This window comes from Capronia epimyces (assembly GCF_000585565.1).
Source record: "Capronia epimyces CBS 606.96 chromosome Unknown aczIQ-supercont1.1, whole genome shotgun sequence".
Taxonomy (NCBI): Eukaryota; Fungi; Ascomycota; class Eurotiomycetes; order Chaetothyriales; family Herpotrichiellaceae; genus Capronia; species Capronia epimyces.
The window spans coordinates 1,004,804-1,025,563 of NW_006912904.1; the positions used below are offsets into that span (position 1 = coordinate 1,004,804).

Consider the following 20,760-nt stretch of genomic DNA (forward strand, 5'->3'; position numbering starts at 1 on the left):
GTATTAGGTGGATTCTGAAATGTCGTCTACTCACTTCCATGCAGATGGGCCTCCCCCGGTCAAGGCCATCGTGTTTCGCCGTGCGGTCTTCGCGACCCTTCGCCGGATGGACGGTTCGATCATGGTCTCCTCACCAGTACCCAGCAACACCGCCAAAGCCAGCTGCCTCTGTCAGGTCATCAGCATTCAACAAGCCAACGCCCTGCTCGATAAGCGTGGTCCAAACGGCGTTTCGGGTGGAGATTGGCCAGGCCGGCGTGTCCCAGTATCTAGCCAGAATGCCACGTTTGTTCGCCTCAGCCAGGTGGCTGCGCACAATGGCCAGCTGGGTGTCGTTGAAGGTGGTGCCGTTGATGTCGCCAATGTAGCGGCTGAACTGGGTCGAGGCTATGGGCGACACACTGGCGGTGATGTTGGCCTGGACATCGTCCAGCAACGCGAGGTTTGCGTCGAAGAAATAGTCACGCTGCTGCACGGGCTGGACTTGATCCAGAGGGGTATTGCCCGTGCCGATGACCGTGACGGGGCCCGGGGTAATATGCGTGCCGTTCCATGTGGTGAGGTAGTTGGCGTCGCGCAGGGGCTGGAGTGCCTTGACGACGACGGGCCAGGCCGTGGGGCCGTCGGTCTTGACGTCGACGAACAAGTAGAGCGTCTGGCCTGATGAGGTGTCGAAGACGCCGTTGCGTGTGGGAGACGACACAAATGGAGAGGCCGGGTTCTCCCGCTTCACCACGTCCAGGATCGGTTGCACGTACAGCGAGTCGAACGTGCGCGCGGCAGTCAGGGCCGACTGCTCGTGGCCAACGTACAGGGTGTCGTTGTACAGCCACACGTCCGCTTCAACGGACACGCACCCTACAGACAGCGCCGTGTAGAAGGGCACATCCCGCCAGTAGTCGTTGTGCGAATGGATGCGTTTCTGGAACCCGGCACGGGCAAGTTAGCTGGCGCACGGCTGGGGCGGGCTCGACACGGCGGGATCCCTGCCTTATCCTGACTCGGTCGACACTTACTGGTACTATTCCCCTAGTCAGATCAGTCGGGTATTTGTATCCGTCGCTGTTATGCGTGTTGGACAGGATGTTCTGCAATGAGGCGCCAATGTCCAGGCCTTCCGCAGAAGCCGACGCCGGTAGTGCGGCTGCGGACACCTGGAGCGCAAAGGGGAGCGCGACCGCTAACAGGGATGGAATCATGACGGGGTCTGATGAAGTCAGGGAGCTCAGTGTAGGGAGAGATGAGATGTAGGAAGTCTATGTTCTGATTTCATGAGAAATACTCCTTATACATACTATGCTCGACAACGCAGTTAGTTGGAGTTCCTGGTGGAGATCATCCGGGTTCTAGGACTAGGAGATCATGGGCCCATTCAGAGCCTTGGGGTTCCTGCATGGAAAACCTTCCACGCTCCAATCGTCCGGAGTAGACCTCTACACGTGTGTTCGACAATTTCAGTTGAAGACTCATGGCACAAGAACACTGCGCACGTGGGTTTGTTTTGGCCAACACCACTGGACAGTTTCGATTTGAGACCAAGGCTGCTTTTAGCCCCATTCCATTGGTATATCTTGGTATATCTTGGCTGTCGTGATGGAAGGTGCCGTACTGGACGGTCAAATAACACGACTCTACGCAAATCTGGATATGGCAAGGTACCGAGAGCTCTAGTGCTAGGGTATGGCTCCAAGGGTGGGCACGAAGAGGATTGATATTTGTTCCTTGTCCTGGTGTGCGAGAGGCGGGAACTGATCACGGGGGAGAAACGTCTTTCACTCCGAGCAATGCTCCTGCAGTGCGGCATGACTGTCTTCATCATTGGGTGTCTTGGCCTGGTGGTGCCGTTTCCTCCGAGGCCGTGCACAGCAAAAGGTGTACCAGGATCGCGGGATGGTATCTCGAGCTCTAGATATCGAGTACAGCTGTCTCGCGTCATGGTCTTCGGTGTAGATCCTCCTTTCTGCCACTCATAGGGGTATGATATTTCACAGTTCAATATTTTGTAACGAGAAGAATCGTTGAGAGGGTCGTGGTTGGCGGTGTCAGGCCGGAAGAAAGCTGCGGGATGTGGCATGTTGGCCGTCGGCTTAGTTTAGTTAGCATGCTGGACAAAGGCATCTGGCACATCCGATTGATGGCAGCGCTGGGATAACTCCGCTCCTCAGGCCACTGTCATCACCGACGCGAGAGCATCAAAAGGGGGGAGATTCAAATCGGGTGCTCGGAGTATCGGCATCAACAATTTGAATATTGGCTGGGTGCTGGCGCAGTGGAGTACGCAGTACATAAGAAGTTGGCTCAATGACGGCAATGACAAGAAATATTGACGACAGTGCAACTGGAGATGAGGTGCTGGTGGCGGCCAGTTGTGAATGTGACTTGGTGGCTGGACCTGGAGAAGCCCCAGAAACAGCCTAGCCAGCCTTGGCCACCAAATCAGGCTGAGGTATGACGGCATCTCGACGCGTTTGCTTTGTCGTCGACGAATCCAACCTGGCTAGGCCGTTGTCAGATTCGCCTTGAAACGCGGGTGCCATGCCTGATCTGCAGGATGCCTGCCTGTAGAGGCTCGGCTCATCTTGAAATCAGGGAATCACATAGCCCGGACCAGCCTAGATCCGCCCTTCTACGCTGTCCGTTGGACGGACAGTGACGCAGTGGCAAGTTCATGCGAGCTCCTTCCCTAAATTGAAGTGAATCATCCCACCCCGGTAGTAGTATCCTGGCCGACATGGGTGGTAGGGGGTTTGAGGTAAGGTATATATGGTGTCCTCCCCTTGACTCATCTTTCTTTTTGAGCTCTACACATCCTCGCAAGACTAAACACCAGCCCTCCGTGTCGACTTCACCCCAATTCGAATACAACCAATACCTCGAGGCCAGAATGCAGTTCTCCAACATCCTGATCTACTGCCTGCTCGCAGCTGTCCCTGGCTTGGCCCAGGATTCTGCTGCCAGCTCAGCAGTCTCGTCTGCTTCAGCCGCAGCCTCGTCCGTGGCCGCCTCTGGCAGCTCTGTCGCCTCTATCACCTCCGATGCCTCGAAGTCGGCCGCCTCAGCATCATCTGCTCTCAAATCAGACGAATCCTCCGTTGCCTCCAGCTTCAACTCCGCAACCTCTGCATTCTCGGGCAGCCTGGAAAGCCTCAGTTCCGCTGCTGCCACCGGTGCATCTGGAGCTGCATCTTCCTTCAGTTCCCTCAACTCTGCCGCCAGTTCAGACTTGGGAAGTGCCACTAGCGCAGCTGGTAGTGCGCTGAGCAGTGCTACAAGCCACGCAAGCTCGGTTCTTTCCTCTCTCTCGTCGGCTGTGGGCTCCGCCACTGCCTCTTCATCCTCGGGTGGTGGGAATGCTGCTGCTGCCGCCGTACCAACTGCGTTGTCTGGAGTTGCCGGTGCTGCCCTATTGGGTCTGGCCGCACTGCTGTGAATTTGATATTATGATGGACTGAGTATGGCGAATACAAAAGCATTCAGAATAGGAGGGAAGGGGATGGGGTGAGCATAACATGGTATTGGAGGTCATTGAGGTATAGGATGGTGGTTGGCTCCGCGTCAGAGATGAGATGTACGAATCATCCAACATAGCATGACAACATCCATCAGTCTAGCCTTTTCCCCTGCCAATATATGGTCGCCCCAACTTTGAAGGATTACTTGAACTCGTTCACCTTAAATGGGGCCAGGGGCAAATGTGATTTTACAATTTTTTCATGCTGCGTGTCACGTCTAGATCATATTAACTTGACCCAAAATGAAACTCTTACTTCTAGACTGTTGACACTAGAGGGTGTTAGTGTGGGTGTGATCCTCGGATTGGGAGACGATGAGCACAGAAAATGTCGTATGACTCTTCGTTCTGGTTGCGTCTGATTCTGCTGCTGATGAAACCACAGGCGAGGACTTATTGTGACTTTGATTAACTTGGCCTCAACCACACCCCGGAATGCTCCAGCGGTGATGTTAGGCTACCCCCACCTTAGCGTTGATGTTTATGGGTCTCCCATAGTTAGCCTTTGAGGATTTCTTGTGCAGATCAATTTGTAAACGTTCCTCTGCCATGGCCTTTTGAGATATTAATAGACACTAGTGATAACATCCATTTCACCTCATTGAAATTTGTATGCCCGGTGTAGCAAGAAGACCAGATACAGCTGGAGTGAGTGACGGCTTGCGAGTTAGTATTACCTAAGCTAAGTACGAGTTACATAATCTTGCCAAGCCGCCCAGGCCGCAGCCTGCGCCTCGAAGTTGAACGACAGCGCGGTTTTCCATCTTCGCTCCTCCACCCTCGTACAACCCATTCATCTCGGCGTACAAACACCTTCGTTCGAGCTCCAGTCACACTTGTGGTACGAAGCCGTCACGCGATAAGGCGTCTTTTGCCATGCCCAAGGAGCGCCAGACATGCACCGAGTGCTCTATGCGCCGGCAGAAATGTGATCGCAACATCCCTTGTAGCCGTTGCGTAAAGAGGGGTGACGGTGCAAAATGCAGCCGGGAATGGCCTCAAGGTGGCTACGATCCCAAGGTCCATCGCATCTATCCTCGGACTTCAACCAAGCCAGAGAGCAGCCCATCCGCCACTGACGCATCTCCTGCTGCTCGGACTGTTCCCGATTCCTCGGTCCACCCTTCACTGAGGCAGCAGGCCTCTGCCCCTTCAGGACCCAAGTTCCAAGCACCACCTTCAACTTACTCAAGCAATTCTCCTCCAGCTTCAGCCACAGGTCTAGTCACCGATGTAGACAATGCAGCCACGGTCTTAGAATTCCTCACCTGGGGTCGAACCAAGCTGTCTGACTACGATCTCAAAGCTCTCGAACTGCTGAAAGAACCCCACAATGCAGGCCCAGCGGCAGTTCCTAGAGACACCGGCCCTGACTGGGATGTTTCCAATAGCTTAGGGGGCACAGGTGCTGCTCAGGTCTCCTTTCTGCAACTGTTACTTCCAAGTCGCGCACAGGTCTTCCAACTAGTCGAGTACCATATCAACTCAATTCTGTGGTATCATGGATGCTTCCATGGCCCGACGTTCTACGAAGAGCTCAAAACGGTCTACAAGCGCCCGAGTGGCTTGCAAATCAGGGACATGGACCTCAGGTGGACTGCCTTACTGTTTTCGGTGATGGCTGCAAGCATGACTTGTGCGAGTGAACATTTGGCGTTATCGTGGGGCTTCAAAAAGACGGAGAGAGCCAAACTCAACCGACAGTGGTACAAGGCTACAGTGACGTGCCTTAATCTTGCCGACTATATGTGGCGCCATCATGTCTACTCCGTGGAGGCCATCACCGTCCTCACATTGTCTGCTCATGTCCTCGGCTTCAGCAACACTCAGAGTACGCTGTTGGGCGCAGGGCTGAAAATTGCCCAAGGACTTGGGCTTCAGCGACTTGGTCCGGATAACGAGTTCAGCAATACGAGCGGGCCGTTGACTCCAGCTCAACGAGATAAGGTAATCAAGCGGGAAACGGGACGGAGGTTATGGTCGCAACTTTGCATCCAAGATTGGTTTTCAATACCTTTCTCGGAAATGTATTCGGTCCAAAAGATGCATTTCACCTCTCTCAGGCCTATGACCTGTGACGAACTTACGATGGAACCTCTGCCGGACGATGTTCCAAGTATGGTCGGCTTCCCAAACCTTCTCTTTGACATTGCTTCACTCATGCCTCAAATGCATGATGCGATCATTTCATCGAATACGTTGTACACTAAATACGAGCAGGTCCTGGACTACGATGCCAAAATGCGTGCTCTAGCAACGGAAGGTTGCGCGCCATATTTTTCTATGAGGGAAGCAATTCAACCTAACTGGCCGACCTATGTCCCCTGGGCGAGACGAAGCTTGACGATATGTATTGCTCACAAGATCATCATGATCCATCGTGCTTTCCTTGGCCGCAGTTTCACCGAGCCGGCTTTCGATTTCACCCGTCGCACCTGCATGGCGGCGGCGAAGACAATATTGAAAGAAGCCAGGCAAGCCTACGACGAAGAAGGGCCAATGCTTTGGATTGATCAAGCATTCATGGTTGCCGCAGGGATCACTCTGGCCTTGGACATTTTCCACCGCCAAGGAAATGAACCCGAGTATGATGAGCATAGAAAGTTGGTCGAGAACACAATCAGTATGCTCGGTAAATTCGAGAACAGCATGATCGCACTACGCGGCATCCGCTTGCTTTCGTCGTTGCTTGCTGAGCAGGCTCGACTCAGTGCAGATCAAACGCTGGAGAACTACCGAAAGCGCACACATGGCATGGCAGAGCATGGGCAACCGAAAAGGCAGAAATTTAATGTGCCAAAGTTTGTCGAGTCCTTTGTCGGCAACGACTCGTTTACGCACTCGTTGCGGAGTGCCAACAGGGGCGGCGAGGCGTCGATGGATGTCCGTGAACCCAGCGAAGCACGTACCCCGGCAGCACAGGACTCTGCCTTCACAATGGATCTGGGGTACGAGACCTTTGAACAGCTGTTCCCGCCTCATACGGGCATCAGCAACAATTTCCTGTTTGAAGATCTTTTGAACTTCGACATCTGAGCCAGGGAGATGCCAAGAGGTGAGGTTGTTCGAGGGGCTGGCAAGCCCGAGCACCGTACGACAATCGGCGCCAGTTGATTGGACGATAACGTGCAGGGAGGCCCGTACAGCCTTATCTGTTCGTACGCTGGACCGACACCCCTCAGCTTTCACACGTATAGAGCGACTTGTCAGGATATAAAGGATGCATTGCCGTCTTCCATTTTTTTTCAAAGGAGTCGTCATTGTACACACTGCGCTCCATAGGCAAACACACCGTCCATCTCGAGCACAGTCTTCCTCCTTGAGCTTGTCAGACGACGACGTATATCTCCGCAGTTGAGGTGATAGTATCGTTACTCTCCATGGCACCACAACAGACGAAGTACGTCGATCGAACGATCCCGACTATCTCTCTGGCCAACTTCTCTGAGCGCGTCGACGAAATCACAGCCGAACTGGTCACCGCGGCCGAAAACGTAGGCTTCTTTTGCGTCGTCGACCACGGCATTTCACCGCAAGAAGTCGACGAGATCTTTGCACAATCCGCCCGCTTCTTCTCACTTCCGGACGATGTCAAAGCCAAAGTCCCGTTCTCATCTGCCAACAACGCCGGATGGGAAAAGAATGCGCAAGTCCGGCCGTCCACAGGTGCTGCCGACAAGAAGGAATCGTACCAGATGCAATTCGGAATGAACATGAAAGGCAAATGGCTCGAAGAGGCTGACCTCCCAGACTTTAAAGAATCAAGCCTGAAGTTCATGTGGCATGTCCAAGAAGTCTCGGAAAAACTCATGCTGTGTTTGGCCCGGGGACTGGGCTTTCCCGACGACTATTTCATCAAGGCCCACGATGTGAGGAGGCCCGAGAGCCAGACTGTGGCCCGGTTGCTCCATTACTTCGCGACACCTGAGAACACTAACGGCGAGGTCTGGCACCGTGCGGGTGCACACACGGATTGGGACCTCCTGACGCTACTATTCCAGAAAGCAGGACAATCTGGTCTTGAGGTAAGCCATCTACAGCCACCCCCTGCCCTTGCTTGCATTTCGCCTGTCATCTTCTGTCTTACTCCCACTCTGATTACTGACTGAGCTGCTGACATGATCTATTCTTTCCTCGTCTTTAGATCTGCCCTGGCCGCGAAGTCTCAACGTCGTTCGGCCACGGTGATACCTGGACCAAAGTAACCCCCGACCCGTCCTCCAACGCGATCATCTGTAACATCGGTGACCTACTGATGTCCTGGTCCGACGACCGGTTCAAGTCGACCTTCCACCGCGTCAAAGCCCCCAGTGAGCCAGACGACTACTACGGTGAACGCTATAGCATTGCCTTCTTCAACCAGCCGTGCCGTGACACCTTGATCCAGGGTCCGCTCAAAAAGTATCCGCTTATCACGGGTGAAGAATTCACCCGCAACGCCATGATGCGCAATTTCAAGGCCCTCGAGGCCAAAAGGCTTGCTGGGCATGACCAGAATGGCACGAACAAGAATATTCACGTTCAGGAAGGAAAGGTCGTGGCGGGGGTTGGAGCGTGACTGCACGCTCTCGAAGCAAAATATGATGAGAGGCATGAAGAGAAGAGTTGATGGAACTCCTAAGGGTCACGGGAAAAGCAATGCCGAGATTGAGCTTTGAGGATCGCTGTAGTATTTGCGGTGCAGTAGCACTTCCTTCTGAAATGAATTAAATGTCCGACCTACTTAGAACTCTGGAGATTCCTTGTGCCATGTGGTGTCGTGTGGTTTTTGGTGTATTTCCTCCTCACTGAAGCGCAAGCCCGGAACAAGGGGATGGGAGAAGCGAGTCATCAGCTTATAGTGTCTGTGCATTATGTAGTCACGGGCAACGCTCCTTATAGGAAGCCTACAGCGCAAAGATTCACTTGGATCTAATAGCAGATTCTTGAAGAGGATTGCTCGGTCTAGGTCGGTCTAGGTTGGACTTGCGTTGCCCTGTCATGTATCCGTACTCCGCATGTATGTGACCGACCAGCCGACATATGCTGGCCGGATATTGTTGACTGCAGTGCTTAGTGGAGGGAGAGAGAGAGAGAGAGAGAGAGAGAGAGAGAGAGAGGGACAAGATCCGAGTGTGACGACCATCGAGCTGTCTTGACAATCCAAGGTGTCCTTCTTCGTCCGAGGTATCTCCTTGCCACAGTGGCAGATGACATTGCAGTAGGAAGTCAACGCTGCATGTATGTATGAGCAGAGGCAGCCCTAGCCCGCGTATTTTTTTCTGACTGCTGCTCCGTTTTTCTCTACTCATGGCCCCACGGGCTCGATCTCCATTTAGTTGGGGCTTGAACTGGAGCTGGAGTCGGATTTGGAGTTGAACCTGGGCGGGCGTAGTACACAAGTCGCCTACCGCATACCGCTACAGCCAGCTAGCCAATCTGCTTTGTCTAAGCGTCGCAATGAGTGGCAGTCCTCCGAGACTGCTACATGATGTAACAGGTATGACAGAGACAGAGACAATGGAATAGTGGCAGGGCAGGACAGGATCAGACCAATAACCCCCTTAATGGCTGTCACGACCCTAGTGGAAGGCGATTTGCGTTTTTGCCTGGAACCCAGGCAAGACAGCGGAAACCACTGTTGGCGGGCGGTATTCCCACATGGTTCATTCGTATTCGTTTGGAAATGGCGTGTCAATAGTGGGTGGCCATTGCTTTCCCCACCGGAGTCGTTGTGGCAAGCCTTGCTAGGAGGGATTGAGGTATCGTGAAGCCAGCAACATGTTCTTGAGTCAGGACAGCAACCTGATGGATGTGTAAAATGCAACTTTTATCCTCTCAGGTAAGCCGTAGGTCAGCCTCCGCTGGACAGAGAGATCAATGAACTCTCAAGAGGGAAGACAATCAGATCACAAATGTGACTTCCTCAACCCTCAACCCCAGTCTTCTTGGCAAAGACATCTCTTGCCATTAAGGTATTGAGCACTGCACAGTTGAAGGCGGCCTCTCCTGGCGGAACGACGACGAAGATGTAGGTGTTCTCCGTGAATCGGGCGAGAAAGCAGTTGAACCGCTGTGTCTGGACCTTGAACAGCAAGAAGCCTGCACTTGCCGCCGTGGTCCTCGTATTCCTCGCGACCGTGTGTTTATACGTCTTGAAGATGTTTGAGATGCGTTCGTGCCGATCCGGATGCGGGTTGTCCTCCCCGTACTCAGTGACGACGTTGGTGACTGTCAGGAATGTCGACCGTTCAAAGAGCACTATCTCTTCCGCCGACAGCTGCTTCGCAAACGCTTGCAGAAACCGTTCGATCACCACCAGATTCGGAATCATCTTGTGCACGATCCCCGCCCACGCCTTGTACAATGTCTGATCCCAGATGCTGCTTGCGAACGTCTCCAGACTAAGTCCCTCAGATCGCGCAGCAATCAATTTGCAGCGTTCCTCATAGATACGCTCGCGGTGCTCCGTCTGAACCAGGTCCATCTTGTGGATCAAGCAAAAGATATGGGCGGTGGGACTGTACTCTTTCAATGCCTTGATCACTTGGCTATATGTTTCCAGATCTTGGTCAACTGATCGCGATTCAATGTCGAACACGTAGATGAGGACTTCGGCATCGGAGAAGACGTTCTCGCGCTGAGCGTTGAGGTATGAGTCCATGAATGCATCTTGTCTGTGCAAGGTTGTCAGCGTCCGTCCAAACTCCCAGCAATCTAGAGAAGTGCAGTGTATCTCACCCGCCACAGTCCCACAGGTTTAACGTCAGGTTGCCCATGAATTTTGCATGGCTATGCTCGACATCGATGGTGGCTCCGAGCCGGCGGACATCCTTCGCTACGTAGTTGCTGAAGATGATGGAGCGCATGGACGACTTTCCTGAGCCGCTTTTGCCCATCAGCAGCACCTTTTTCTTCCGCTTCCGAGTGTCCATCTTGCCGGACGGTTTGTAGATACAGGATCTGCTGGACCTCGTGCAACCTGCGATGCGGAAGATGGAGGCGGGGTTCAAGGTTGGGCTAAAGGTCACTGCGGAGGAGTATTGGGGTATAAAGCGCACACCCTCTCCGGTTGCAGCAGCTTCGGTCCGTCGAAGAAATCCAAAGCCGCATGTGCCCGGTTCTCTCGCTCGCCACGGGGAATGAGGTTCCACGAGGGAGCCGAACGAACAGGTGTGAACGAAACATATGGGATGGGCGATGTTACAATGACTGGAAGCCGGACCCCAGCTACATCAGGACTGGACGAGGCTGGAAATCAAAGGCATGATTGGCTAGGATCGTTTCAGCACGTTTGAACAGAAACTAGTCAGTCGATACTCGCTCTGTCCCCCGGCCGTTAATCATTGGACTGGTGCTCGACGGCAGCATGAAGCCTACAACTCGCTTCTCAGACAAGTCGTTGAAGGGCAGCATGGAACCCTGCGGCAAATAAAACAAGGGTCGTGTTGGGCAACCTCGAGCATTCCATCGTCAAAAACATAGTCTCGTAACCCCTCTTCCGCCCACACCCTGCCCACCCAAGGTCTATCATATGAGCGATCTCATGTATCGGTGAATGCGGTGCCACAATCAAAAAACAGTCCCATCAGAGATGATGCCAATGGGCGGTGCTCCGGTAATGGGTCGAGACACTTGTGCAATTTCACGTCCTCCCTATCAAAACTCATCAGTAACGCAGCGACGACGAGTGCGGGCACTTCTCACCTTCCAAGTCCCTGCTTCGAGCATCTGAGCTAGAGTGAGTTTCTCTGCACCTTGGAGCCCAAGACCTTTGTTGACCGCAACAAGAAGCTCATCCAGGAAGCCAACTGTGACAGCACGCCATTCGACGATCACATCGTCACCTGGTTCAAATGTCGGGACAACCTCGACGGCATTTTCATTACTGACCATCTGATGGTAATTTTTCAAACCTTGCTGGATGTCCGCTTGTTTGAGAGTAAGGAGTCCCGTGTCGACCAACAAACCTCCATTACGGTATTCGGGAAGACCAGTCATCAGTTCAGCTCCAGCAAAGTGTATGTTGAGCAACTTGCTCATCGGGACCATCAAAGAGTAGCACAGCCACTGTGTCAGCTTATGAAAAGGTACAATATTCTCCCAGGGACGCGCCGGAGGAGATTTAGGCATCGCTTGACAAGGCCAGGCATCTCCTAGCGGGATCCCTTGAATGGTAGTTCGGGTAGCCGGCCAGATACTTGACAGTCCATCCATAAGCACACTCCAAAGAGTTGGCAACAAGACAACAGGGACGGAGGCCGCCTGGGTAGTAGGATGTGACATCAAATAATCTAGGATGGTCAGTTTAGTCGAGGGGCGCGGAGGAAACATCCTTACCGATCATGTTTCCTGGCCGACCATTCACACCGAACATCTCGGCATTACTCTGCAGTGCTGAGCTCAGCCTGATGAGCAGACCAGTACGGCCCTCGAGCCCGGACATGGGATTAGAGTCTGAGACTTGCATGCCTCTTGCCAATGCATCTATCGTCAGCTTGCTCAGACCAGCAGCATCCACTTGATGAGGTTGAGAGGGATCACTGCTGAAGGAACCAGCCTTGAACATCTCCAAACTTGCCACGGCCAATCCTTCACTTCGGGAATAGACCTTGCCAGACTCCTTAGATTTGTAAGACCACTTGGTGCCCGCTCCAGCATCGAGGAGGACTGATACCAGGAACAAGTCGACCAATCGCCGGGTTCGCTCTTGGTTGTCGATGGAAGTTGGCCATGATTGCAGCAGCTGAGTTATTCTTGGCCGTCCCCCGACTTCAAAATGTTGCCAGCGGCCATGAGGAGGTATGGAAGCATAGTCCCCATCGAAGTCTCGCTAACCCGCATCAGTCCCTGGGTCGAGTATAAACGGTGCGTGATCTGCGAAGCTCACCTTGATGATGGACACGACATAGTTGGCAGTTTCCTGGAATTTTGACATGTCGACATCAAAATGAATGAGACCATTTCCTTTCGCCTCCTCGAGCACTAGTTTGGTTCTTTCTCGAACGGCATGGATGCTTCGAAGGTAAGCTGCTGGCTTGGTGGTTGGGTCAGGCGGATCGGGGATGGCGATCTCTGCCAGGCCGTTCGACATATTTGGAGAGAAGGACTTCCCGCTGACGAGCTTCGGCGACTTGTGTGAGTAGCTTGAAATGAGGTCGGCGGCGGTGGCAGGCCTCAACAGTGTCAGGTCAGACTTCGATTCATCTGGCGATGAGCGTGCTTCCTTTTTCTTGAAAATGCCCATCATAGCGGAGAAGGCCTACCGACCTATCGCTCTTACGCGGCTGATACCCAGTGCTGGTGGATTGCAGGGGGTCTGATAGGCGGGCCGAAGTCTGCGCTGCAAGGGGCGGCTAGGTGCGAGCTGTCACGCTGTCAGCCATTCGTCAACTGATCGACCTGGGCGTGTGTCAGTGCGCGATGGAGCCTGTCTGGAGATAGATGTGAGAGACCTTGTGTTTGCAGTACAAAACCCGTTCTGTGGCAAATCAGCTCACCTGTCTAGATGATAGTAGAGTAGGAGAGTCAGACCACAAGATCTGGGGCGAGCGGACTATGCTGACGAAGTCTGGGAGACGAAGGACCAGACTGAGAATCGAGCAGTGGGAGTGCTAAGTGAGCGTCGTGTGAACGAAGTGAGACACAATTGAAATTACTACCGCAGGAAGAGGCTGCTGGGGCGGCTTCCTCCTAGGAGTGAGTACAGTATACCGCAGCTTGAACAACCGAGGGAGAGATGTTGATTTCGCGGACACCTGAGCTGGCTTCTGGTGACAGGTTCACGATACCGAGTACAGTGCTAAGTCTCCTCTACTTATTTGGTCAGGGAATTCATTTTCCAGCGAGTTTTTCCTCCCTACCTAGGTATGCATAGCTCAGGAGAAGTATGCTACTGATCGGTTACTAGTATTAGTTACTGATCTTTGAATACTAAGGAGTCTAAACAGGTGCTCAGGCGCAGCCAGCGAGCCTTAGGCCTTAGCCACACCCGTTTGGTGCGTGGGGAAGGTGCAAGCCTAGGAGCAATCCACATTGCAAGCTTAAGGACGGGGCCTAGGGGGGCGGCTTAGGGGCTCCTAAGGCCTAAGGGCCCCTAAGCCTAAGGAGCCTCAGGCTCTTTGATCCTGATCACCCCCTTGGATACCCAACGTCTTGGGACAGTCGGTGTACGGATGGATACAGAGTACGGAGTACAGATTACAAGTACGATTTTTACGGAGGACCCCGAACAACAGCTGGGGGTTTTTACAGCTACTGGAGTTCTTTCTCGACTCTGGTCGTTTGTTTGGCTTATAGGTATGCTCGTGGTGTCACGGCAGCCTTTCAGGACCGACTCCTAGATTTGCCATGTGCACAATGCTGGGATTGGGATTTACAGTAGCCCATAATTTGGGACCCTTGGGCCAATGATCTGTGCTGTCGAGCTGTCTTACCCCAGATCGAGTAACATCCCTCATTTTCCAGGCAACAGTGTTCGGGAATAGACGATAGGCTGACAGTCCAGCAGGGCCTGGTCCGCTGGTGGTTATCGTAGCTATATAAGACTCTCGACAACCACAACCCTCCAAATTCTATTCTTACGTGTCTCTCTGACATGTCCCAGCCTCACAGTCGACGTGGAAATTTGAGGCTCGCGTGAGTATCTACAGAAGCCGATTGGTGCCTTGGGACAGTCAGCCAGACCTGAAACACCGAATCTCAGTTCGTCGTGTTGTTGGTGCCGCGGGTTGACTGCCGAGGTCCACCATCCGGATACGCTATCAATCAAGCTGTCTCTGGGACGAGATGGAAGCCCTAACAGAGAATGCCCAGCAAGGGAGTCCCCTGTTTGCGATGCTCCCGGCTGAGATCAGAGGTTATATCTTTGAGCTTTGCCTAACCTCCCAAGACGACGGGTCAAAGCCATATAGGGCGGATCGAATCTTCTACAGGCCAGGCTACCACTACTACCAAGCAATCAACTGCGACTTGCTGCGGACCTGCCGACGAATCTATCGCGAAACCCGGCTGCTGCCTGTTTCCGTCCATGAGCACATATTCTGGCTCTTCAACGGTCCCTGGAAATCAATTGGGCGCCTCAACCGAAACACTGCTAGGTGGGCAGCTTGGTATCGGTCCTTAACCAAGGATCAAAGAAATGCCGTACAGGTCGTGCACATCTTTGTCCAACAGTGCTACCTGGAGAGTCTGGGGACCTTTGCGGATCTTGATCCGTTGTGTTTCCAAACGAGAAAGCTACACTTGACAATTCGACACTCCGACTGGTGGTCCTGGGAATCGCCCGCTGAGTCAAATGATCGTCTGGGCATCTGTCCCTGGCGTGTGGCCCGAACTTCTTGTCAGCAAATGCTTGCTGAGCCACCACGACCGAGTGTCAGCTACATCAAAGAGCGTATGTCACCCCAAACGTGGGGTGGTCAGATATGCCAAGTCCCAGGGCTTCAAATGCTCGAGATGGAGTTCGAGACAGACGAGGTCAAAAGGGCGCAACTTGAACTCGTCGTTCAACGAGCCAAATCTTGGGTTTTCCCATTGTGTAACCAGAACGTAGTTCTCGCATGGACTGGGCAACTAAAAGAATCCTCCTGGGAGGGTCTTCGGGAGCTCAAAGACGACTATCAGGTGTTGAGGGAGCAGCCAGTCGGGGACAATTTGCCTAGGCGCAAGTATTATGTGGTCAGCATGTTGTGGAGAGCTTCAGCAATAGCATGAATCTGACAGATCTAGACCTACAGCTTCATAAATGCTGTGGGTGGATAAAGTGGATGCACCGAGCAAACATATATTACTCCGTAGACCACCCACAGCGCAAGAACTCGGGAAGTATCGAATCCAACACTGTGGAATGGTTGCTGGTCAGAGTGATGCATGTGCGTGTCGATGTTGTACGTATTCTGCTCAAGATGCGTGTGAAATGGTGAATGAATCATGCGTGTCTCCCTACAATATGCTGTGGGCCCTGAACACGAGTCACGTTGAATCTATCACCGAGGGGAGTTCTGGACGCATGTCACTCACTCACTACCAACGCCAACGTCAAACAATTTAATTTCCGTCCACACTTCATCCAGAACAAATCCGGCAGAGGTGAACGGCGTTTATGATGAACAAACTAGCGAGGATCGTTCCTTGTTTTTGATTTTGCCGTCTTCGCAGCCATGGACGATATAGCGGGGTTGGGCTGGTCTTCAACCCCGACCAATGGACAGAAAACCGCAGCATCGAACTATTCGGCCTTCTCGACCTTGAAACCTACTCCTCCGGTCTCAGGACAGGCGTCGCCGCTGAATTCGACATCCCCACATCCTCCTACCAAACCCATTACTCCTTCCGACGACAGTTTTGCCAACCTGGTGTCATTCGGGGGGAATTCTAACAAGAATCTGTCTCTGCTAGAGCAACAGAAGAGGCAGACGGAGGCGAAGCTGCATCAGCAGCGGGCTCAAAGTCAAACACTAAAAGACCAATATGCTGGCGGGGATGACCAATTCTGGAACACTTTAGGGAGTGGCAGGGGAACGCCGTCCACGGACAGTTCTCGGAATGCAACAACCTCGAAGAATGGTGTCGTGAACGATGGTGGCGACGATGATCTCTTTGCTGCTTTCAATCGCCCTCCTGAGGCTACATCAAAGCTAGCTACTGCAGCTTCGGAGAGAACCGTAATAAATAACGATGACGACCTATTTGGGCTTTCAAATTCTGCTTCACAGAGGGCCCCAACTACCGTCACTGCTATCTCCACGGACGACGATGTGCTTGGACTGCTCGGTAGGCCTGCACCTGCCCTGACTAGGAAAGAACATCCTCCGCCTGCGGCGAAGGCGAAGGCTGAATCAGCGGACCTTCATCCTCAAGACAGAGCGGTCGCGGAGCTTGTCGACATGGGATTTACCGCTGACAAGGCAAAAATTGCTCTACAACACACCAAATCCGGCACTGACATCCAGGCTGCCGTGGGGTACCTGCTTAATGAGGCACACTCTGACTCACGCCAGCACTCACAGTCAAGAGGTGCGATTTGGGAAGGGGGGCAGTCAAATGTTGACCGGACGAGAAGCGGACCCCGATTACCAACATCAAGGCCGTCGACACTGTCTGAAACGGAAAACGGCACTAGAAATCGAGACCAGGGCTTTGCACGCACCACAGAAACAGACATCGAACACAAGGCAGCCGAATTTGGAAATAACTTTTTGAAAACAGCTGGTGCATTGTGGAAACAAGGCACAAAGAAAGTTCAACAAGCTGTACAGGAACTTAACTCTGACAGCGATTCTGGTAGTCAGCCCCGTTGGATGCGAGAAGCAGAGCGGCCGATTCGAAGTGATGCTCGAGTCCGACGGAGGGAGGACGAACTGGTCAAAAGTCGGATACAAACGCCAAGTAGCGATGTTCAAGGCTCTGTCGGTGTCACAGACGAAGCTATGATGCTCGAATCTAGCCGGCCAAACCCCCCACCGCGTCTGGTGGCATCGTCGCGGGCAGACCGGCGGGTTGACTCTAGCGCTGACAGCTCTCGCGACCATTCCCCGAGTATGCACTCAAGTCTACGGGAATCGCTTTCACAGAAACAGCCTGCGTTCATGCGGCAGCAGAACTCGGCTCCGATTGCAAGCTCAAGATCCACATTAAACAAAACGACAGCTGAGGAGCAAGCCGCCCAAGCATATGTCAGTTCAGCCCGACGGCGCAAGCCTCCGCCCGAGTCTCAAGTGCCTACTGCCTCATCAGAACCAGATCTTCTTGATGGAGCGCCGAAGACTGTGGGCAACACAAGGGAGCCCGTAAAGGTAGCATCGAATCTTCCCGCTCGTCCTCACTCACAACTTGCGAGGCGTGTGGAAGCACCTGTACGGCAGCCAACTCCAACTCGCAGGATCCCTCCGGTATCTGAAATCAGTCTCAAAGCATCTCATTCACACCGCGAAAAAGGGAACGAACACTTCAAACGCGGGGACTATTCCTCCGCCCACCAATCGTACGCCACATCCATATCACACCTGCCGGAAAACCACCCTCTGGTCATTGTTCTTCTTACCAACCGAGCTTTGACGGCACTGAAAATAGGGGAACCGAAAGCCGCCATCGCAGACGCGGATAGAGCCATAGCTGTGATCGGCCCATCAAAAGGTGAATCTGAAACCATCGATCTCGGCACTGGTGATGCTCCCAAGCCCATGCGTGAGTACTACGGCAAGGCCCTTATGCGCAAAGCCGAGGCCCTAGAACAGATGGAAAAATGGGCTGAGGCGGCTCTTGCCTGGCATGAAGCTGTCGCGGGCGGCCATGGCGGCGCTTATAGTATTCAAGGCCGCATCCGCTCTGAGAAGGCCACAAACCCAAAACCATCGAAAACAGCACCTTCGCTAGCTGCGAGGAAGCCCGCCGCCTCCACTCCTGTCATAAGCCGCCGTCCCGCAACAATAGCATCATCATCGTCGTCATTGTCATCTGCCTCAGCAGCGACAGCGACAGCTCCAGCGGCCGCCGTGGCGCGACTCCGCGCAGCGAACGTTGCAGCAGAAAAGGCGGACGACGAGAAATTTCGTCTCGCAGATTCCGTTGACGCTCGTATTCAAGCGTGGAAAGGCGGCAAGGCCGATAACCTGCGGGCTCTCCTGGCAAGTCTGGAGAACGTGTTGTGGGCAGGCTCAGGGTGGAAGAAGATCAGCATGGCCGACCTTGTACTACCTGGCAAAGTTAAGGTCCACTATATGAAGGGAATAGCGAAGGTGCATCCTGATAAGGTACGTGTCTCAGATCATAAGCTTTGTCCGCTATTGTGCTGTTGCCAGATTTGGGAGCCCATCCGATCCTTATTGCATCTCGTGCACACTTGTACCTTATGTGCTTCTATTTCGTGCATTTCTGTTACTGATTCGTTTGTTTAGATTCCGACGGACGCAACGACCGAGCAGCGCATGATTGCCGGGGCAGTGTTCAGCACGCTCAACGAGGCATGGGACAAATTCAAGGCGGAGAACGGGCTCTAAGATCCATTCTTCCGCCAGAAGTCATGGATGAGGTACAGAGGAGGCGAGATCAGGAACATACACTCCTGTCTGAGCCTTTGATCCAATATAGAAGATAATCCATGACCTGTATAGTTCGACTTTCCAGCGGTCATGCCCTTGCATTGCCTTTCTACTTAAAACATCCTCACATCCACATATTATCTCTTGTTGCCACCTATTTTGACACCTTTGTTCGACTTCTTCCCTTTGGACTTCCTAGTGGCCCTGGCAGCTTTGGCTTCCAAGCCTTGCTTGACTCGGGCAGAGCGTTTTCTCCAAGCCAGCCACCGGTCCTGCCGATCATAGGGGCGGATATTAACCCCTTTCCTTTCTGCAGCGCGACCAATGGACACGTTTGCTTCACGGTATGTACCCTCCCGCTGGATAGTAGGCAGAGGGGTTGTAGGAGTTGATCCGGTTTTGAAAGGAGTGTAGCCGTAGGTGCTGGAATGGGATTCTAGGAAGTTTTTGTCGGATGGTGTCTCTCTGACCGTTGTAGCATACATCCCTAGGCGTCTGCGAGACGGAGCGTTCGGAGGGTATGGGAGCTGTGAACCAGGCCCTTCTTTTTCCAAGGCCACTCCTATATATCGCCGCTTCGGATGCTTAAGAGGATCTCTGTAATATCGAACGTAGCCATGTTCAGTTGCATAAATCGTATGGTCCTTGCCAATACCGACGTTCTCGCCGGGGTGCCATTTTGTGCCTGCAGCCCATACTTATTAGACGTGTTAGGACCAGAGTCGAGCATCATTTTACCTCTTTGCTTAAAAATAATGTTTCCCGGCACCACATACTCAGAGGCCGACTTTTTAGCGCCTAAACGTCTTCCGGCAGAGTCGGTAGGACCATTTGCTCGACCTTGTGTTGCATGAGAAGCATGCCGGACAAAGGTTGCAGGAAGCGTGGGTTGAAGGCGCGTTTGCTTCGAGCAAAGGCTCAGTGAATTCAGAGAAGAGAGCAAAGAAGTGACCACCGAGTCTGAAGGCACTGCAGGCCTGTATAATCGCGGCTGCAGCATTTTGACAATGATCGCAGACTGGAGCGCAGCTTGAAGATGTCGTTGAACTGGTGACCAACTGCGAAGAAATGAAAACTGCGCTAACCACCTTCAGCCACCCACTCTTTGATGCGCAGTCAGGTAAGACACCGCTTTGACTCCTTTGCTTGTGCAATCTACGTCTCTCGATTGAACACATCTACCAGCATCCCGAGCCCAGCATGAGGGCAATTCTGAGTTTACTCCTCATCTCTGCAGGGTTAGCTGCGGCCCAGTTCCAGTTCTTTGAGCAGTTTTTTCAGGGAGGGCAGCAAGCTCAGGGTACGCAAGAGAAGCAGAACGTCCCCAGCGATTCCAGCTGGTACCGTCAAAACTGGGATGGAGGTATGTTTTCCTCACCAGCCGGGCTCGCGGCTTGTCTATTACAAGAGACTGTCGCAGACCTGGTCATGGTCCCGCACAGGTCATTCGACTCAGACAGTGGAAGAAACGTGTTGAATCTTGCTAACGTCGATCAGCGACCTGCTCAAACTATCTCTGTCCCGACACACTCGCTTGCGTTCATTTTCCGCACCACTGCCCCTGCCCGTTTCCAGACGTGGAGGAGAAGGTTGAACTAGGCGAAGGGATCGCCGTCTGCGCAAGCAAGGGTGGCTACAAAGTTGGCGAGGCTGCACGTAAAATTGAATTGGCGAGAAAGGCCCTCATCTAAAGCAAGAAACGATATCCTACAGGACAAGCGTGCCGCGATTTTGAGGCCGATTTCGTTGCCGCGTGTCTCTCGGCATCCGGTATCATCTACCGTGGCTACACACGGTCCAAACCAGGAAATCTGGCCACAATCGCCCAACCGCCGTTCTCTGGCGGTGGGGTTTCGGATCTCTTTCCCGGGGTTTGGCTGGCATCACGTTGCGACATCTACAGCATTATCCTGGCCTAGAAGTTTTCCTTGATGAAAACCATGCATCCCACCGCTGATGGTTTCCCAAAACGCTACAATGGGGAGTAGCTTCCCCGAAACTCTGGTTGAATTCTTCAAAACGCCACAACTCGTGTGAACGGAAGCCATAGCAACCCTATCACGACCCCAGAGACCCCTCGAAGTGTGTCCAGTCTCCCAACAATGTAAGGCGACAGAAGCTGCTTCCCATCGGCCTTCCAACTCCGTCTTTTATAGCATCGGCTCCCGAGTAGAGTTTGGGGCGTACCCTACTCCGTGCGAGTCTTTTGTCCCTCGTCCTCGGCGCGGC

The 20,760-nt window shown here is 53.1% G+C and overlaps 9 protein-coding genes across 9 annotated transcripts; 5 read left to right on the forward strand and 4 right to left on the reverse strand.

Moving 5' to 3' along the window:
- Positions 1-130: 130 nt before the first annotated feature.
- A1O3_00382 (uncharacterized protein) lies at positions 131-1,199 on the reverse strand (the record flags this gene model as incomplete). The annotated part of the gene is made up of 2 exons (XM_007730532.1): positions 131-922; positions 1,017-1,199. The coding sequence occupies 2 exons, from the start codon at positions 1,197-1,199 to the stop codon at positions 131-133; spliced, it is 975 nt and encodes a 324-aa protein (XP_007728722.1).
- A 3,188-nt stretch (positions 1,200-4,387) lies between these two features.
- Positions 4,388-6,547, forward strand: A1O3_00383 (uncharacterized protein; the record flags this gene model as incomplete). The annotated part of the gene is made up of 1 exon (XM_007730533.1): positions 4,388-6,547. The coding sequence occupies one exon, from the start codon at positions 4,388-4,390 to the stop codon at positions 6,545-6,547; it is 2,160 nt and encodes a 719-aa protein (XP_007728723.1).
- A 344-nt stretch (positions 6,548-6,891) lies between these two features.
- On the forward strand, positions 6,892-8,069 carry A1O3_00384 (uncharacterized protein; the record flags this gene model as incomplete). Its single annotated transcript, XM_007730534.1, has 2 exons — positions 6,892-7,536; positions 7,656-8,069. 2 exons carry the CDS (start codon positions 6,892-6,894, stop codon positions 8,067-8,069), a joined length of 1,059 nt encoding a protein of 352 aa, XP_007728724.1.
- Positions 8,070-9,416: 1,347 nt separating this feature from the next.
- On the reverse strand, positions 9,417-10,425 carry A1O3_00385 (uncharacterized protein; the record flags this gene model as incomplete). Its single annotated transcript, XM_007730535.1, has 2 exons — positions 9,417-10,167; positions 10,232-10,425. 2 exons carry the CDS (start codon positions 10,423-10,425, stop codon positions 9,417-9,419), a joined length of 945 nt encoding a protein of 314 aa, XP_007728725.1.
- A 637-nt stretch (positions 10,426-11,062) lies between these two features.
- Positions 11,063-12,740, reverse strand: A1O3_00386 (uncharacterized protein; the record flags this gene model as incomplete). Its single annotated transcript, XM_007730536.1, has 4 exons — positions 11,063-11,146; positions 11,198-11,784; positions 11,831-12,323; positions 12,381-12,740. 4 exons carry the CDS (start codon positions 12,738-12,740, stop codon positions 11,063-11,065), a joined length of 1,524 nt encoding a protein of 507 aa, XP_007728726.1.
- A 1,538-nt stretch (positions 12,741-14,278) lies between these two features.
- Positions 14,279-15,205, forward strand: A1O3_00387 (uncharacterized protein; the record flags this gene model as incomplete). Its single annotated transcript, XM_007730537.1, has 1 exon — positions 14,279-15,205. The coding sequence occupies one exon, from the start codon at positions 14,279-14,281 to the stop codon at positions 15,203-15,205; it is 927 nt and encodes a 308-aa protein (XP_007728727.1).
- Positions 15,206-15,651: 446 nt separating this feature from the next.
- On the forward strand, positions 15,652-18,489 carry A1O3_00388 (uncharacterized protein; the record flags this gene model as incomplete). The annotated part of the gene is made up of 2 exons (XM_007730538.1): positions 15,652-18,243; positions 18,388-18,489. The coding sequence occupies 2 exons, from the start codon at positions 15,652-15,654 to the stop codon at positions 18,487-18,489; spliced, it is 2,694 nt and encodes an 897-aa protein (XP_007728728.1).
- Positions 18,490-18,668: 179 nt separating this feature from the next.
- A1O3_00389 (uncharacterized protein) lies at positions 18,669-19,531 on the reverse strand (the record flags this gene model as incomplete). The annotated part of the gene is made up of 2 exons (XM_007730539.1): positions 18,669-19,216; positions 19,270-19,531. 2 exons carry the CDS (start codon positions 19,529-19,531, stop codon positions 18,669-18,671), a joined length of 810 nt encoding a protein of 269 aa, XP_007728729.1.
- Positions 19,532-19,731: 200 nt separating this feature from the next.
- On the forward strand, positions 19,732-20,222 carry A1O3_00390 (uncharacterized protein; the record flags this gene model as incomplete). Its single annotated transcript, XM_007730540.1, has 2 exons — positions 19,732-19,894; positions 20,029-20,222. The coding sequence occupies 2 exons, from the start codon at positions 19,732-19,734 to the stop codon at positions 20,220-20,222; spliced, it is 357 nt and encodes a 118-aa protein (XP_007728730.1).
- Between the last annotated feature and the right edge of the window lie 538 nt (positions 20,223-20,760).